Source organism: Pinus tabuliformis, chromosome 8 (genome assembly GCF_031772625.1).
Source record: "Pinus tabuliformis cultivar Carrire ecotype Pingquan chromosome 8, CPIR1, whole genome shotgun sequence".
In the NCBI taxonomy this organism is placed as follows: Eukaryota; Viridiplantae; Streptophyta; class Pinopsida; order Pinales; family Pinaceae; genus Pinus; species Pinus tabuliformis.
This window is the reverse complement of record NC_142294.1, coordinates 823,152,910-823,155,342: the sequence shown is the minus strand read 5'-3', so window position 1 is coordinate 823,155,342 and position 2,433 is coordinate 823,152,910. Positions and strand designations below refer to the sequence as shown.

The window sequence follows — 2,433 nt, the reverse complement described above, 5'->3', positions numbered from 1 at the left end:
AAAAGAAGTTTGCACCTGGAAAGATTTGATCTCTAGATACTTGATAGGGTTAAGACTAAAGATATAACAATTGTACATAAATGCCATATATAACATAAAACTAGTAATCTAAAATGAAAATCCTCTATATATAAAAGTGGAAAAACATATAAAAATAAAAGAAAATCACAACAACATTAAAAAGAAATAATAAATATATCTTTATTTTGTTATTTTAAATATCAATAAATAATTCACATAAACTATTTTGTATTGTTATTGAATTTAGGCTTCTGTGATCCATATCAAGTTTTTGAGACATGTTTTAGACCCCTGACGATGAACCACATTGGTTGGTTCGAAACAGATAGGCAAATGAATTTAAACATGTCTCAAAAAATATTTTATATTATATTTTAATAAAATAAACTATTAATACATTTTTCTACTTAATTTCTATTTTAACAAACCCGTGTCAAATTAAACAATACAAAGTCATGCTAAAAAGCTTATGAAATAGTATATAAAAAAAAATCAATTAAAAGAACACAATAACTGGTTATTCATGAGATAGTTACGTATAGATGAAAGTTCCAAAAACCAAAATATAACTTCTTACAATGAAATAGACCTGAAGAAACCACGAATGATACCTGGCCTTTGTATGAAAAAAAAGATCATACATAAAGTAAAGGCATTGGCATTAAATGTGTCATAATATCTTTAAGTAAAATCAATTTTTATTTTTATTTTTAAATAATTTCAAATAAAAATTATTTTTAAATAATTTCAAATAAAAATTAAATCGGTAGAAAAATATTTTCAATTTTATTTTTCAAACCATTTAAAAGGGAAATGATGGCCGACTTTAAGATTGAATCCGGCTTTTCCAGCATTCAAATGACTCAAACAATATAAAGCGTTTCCATATAAATTGAGTTAAAAGCATGTTACCATTTACTATTTGAAAAATTGAATTCAAGCTTGCTGTACGCGGCATTCATTGATTTTCTTGAACGCATTTCAATAAATCTCTTGGAGTTGTCGGGGCCAGAGCTTGCATCCAGCTGTGTGAGATATTCAATTGGATTTGAGAGTCTTCACTATCCGCCTACACCTTTAATTATCCTTTCTGCTGATTTGAGACGTTCTCGGTGCCTTTAATTTACAGGAATCGGCCTTTTTTTTTTTCAAATGGTCAGTATTCTGCCTTTGCTTTAATTTTCCTTTAAATGCTTAAAGGTCCACTGTTTTGGTGAAACAAATTCGGTGTAGGTCTTTTTTTTGGAAGGTTTTCTCTCTTAATTCTGACAAATCTAGAATATTTGCAGGCGAGTGCATGTTCTGGGATGGCTGTCAGCGATGAATGCAAGTTTAGATTCTTGGAGCTGAAGAGGAAGAAGATATATCGCTTCATAATATTCAAGATCGACGAGAAAGAAAATGAGGTCACAGTAGATAAACTTGGTGGCCCTGGTGAGAATTATGATAGCTTTAGGGCTTCTCTTCCCGAGACAGAGTGTAGATACGCGGTCTATGACTTCGATTTTGTCACCGAAGACGACTGTCAAAAGAGCAAGATATTCTTCATTTCCTGGTAAGTAAGCCATTGTCATTAATTTATTTCCTCGTAATATAAAGAAACTTGATTACGAAATGGTTATTTTAGAAATATTTTAGGGTGGTTTTCTTTGTACATGTTCTTTCAAATATATTACATGGATTTTGAAATGCGTAACAAACTTACAGGTCTCCTGAGTCTTCAAGGGTGAGGAGCAAGATGGTGTATGCGAGCTCTAAGGACAAGTTTAGGAGGGAGTTGGATGGTGTGTACCGTGAAGTGCAGGCAACAGATCCCACTGAGTTGGGCATCGATGTTATAAGAGAGCGTGCAAGATGATATCTAATTATTGTTACATTTTTATGCTTAACGTGGAAGAGGTTTCACTTATGATCTCTATTAGAACTCCCATATTGGTTTTATGGCATATTAATAAGAAAACATGTGTATGAGATTATTCAGTTGCATTAGTTGCTTTCCTATTTTCTTTGACTAGTTGTTATGGGCCGTTAAGTCGCCACCCTGTTGTTTATACAAAACTTTCTAGTTTATACAACACTTTCTAGTTTAAGGTAATAAATTATTTATTTATTTTTTGTTTTATTTTCGGAATAGTAGTATAAGTGTTGTTATTTATTTTTTGTTTTATTTTCGGAATAGTAGCATAAGTGTTGTAGGAGAGTAGTATTTGCCACTTAAGTAGATGTTATGTCTTTTTTTAGAAAAATGATAAATTGACATATGAAATAGAAAAGTTAATTATTTATAAAGAAATAAGAATTTGCATAAGAGACTATTTTCAAGGATTTTAATTATGAAGTTTAACAATGAAAAATCATAACACAAATAGTTAAAAATCATGCATAAATATTGCAAGTACATCAAAAAATTAT

General features: G+C 30.2%; 1 protein-coding gene across 1 annotated transcript; it reads left to right on the top strand.

Annotated features, from left to right (window-relative positions):
* The first annotated feature begins 1,301 nt into the window (after positions 1 to 1,301).
* On the top strand, positions 1,302 to 1,879 carry LOC149238130 (actin-depolymerizing factor 7-like). Its single transcript, XM_089366927.1, has 2 exons — positions 1,302 to 1,576; positions 1,729 to 1,879. Exons 1-2 carry the CDS (start codon positions 1,329 to 1,331, stop codon positions 1,877 to 1,879), a joined length of 399 nt encoding a protein of 132 aa, XP_089223053.1. The 5' UTR covers positions 1,302 to 1,328.
* The last annotated feature ends 554 nt before the right edge of the window (positions 1,880 to 2,433 follow it).

Excerpts from the sequence above, each read along its gene's own strand:
- LOC149238130 (XM_089366927.1), top strand. The coding sequence starts at position 1,329 with ATGGCTGTCAGCGATGAATGCAAGTTTAGATTCTTGGAGCTGAAGAGG. Across the intron at positions 1,577-1,728 it reads AAGATATTCTTCATTTCCTG|GTCTCCTGAGTCTTCAAGGG; the intron begins GTAAGTAAGCCA and ends ACAAACTTACAG.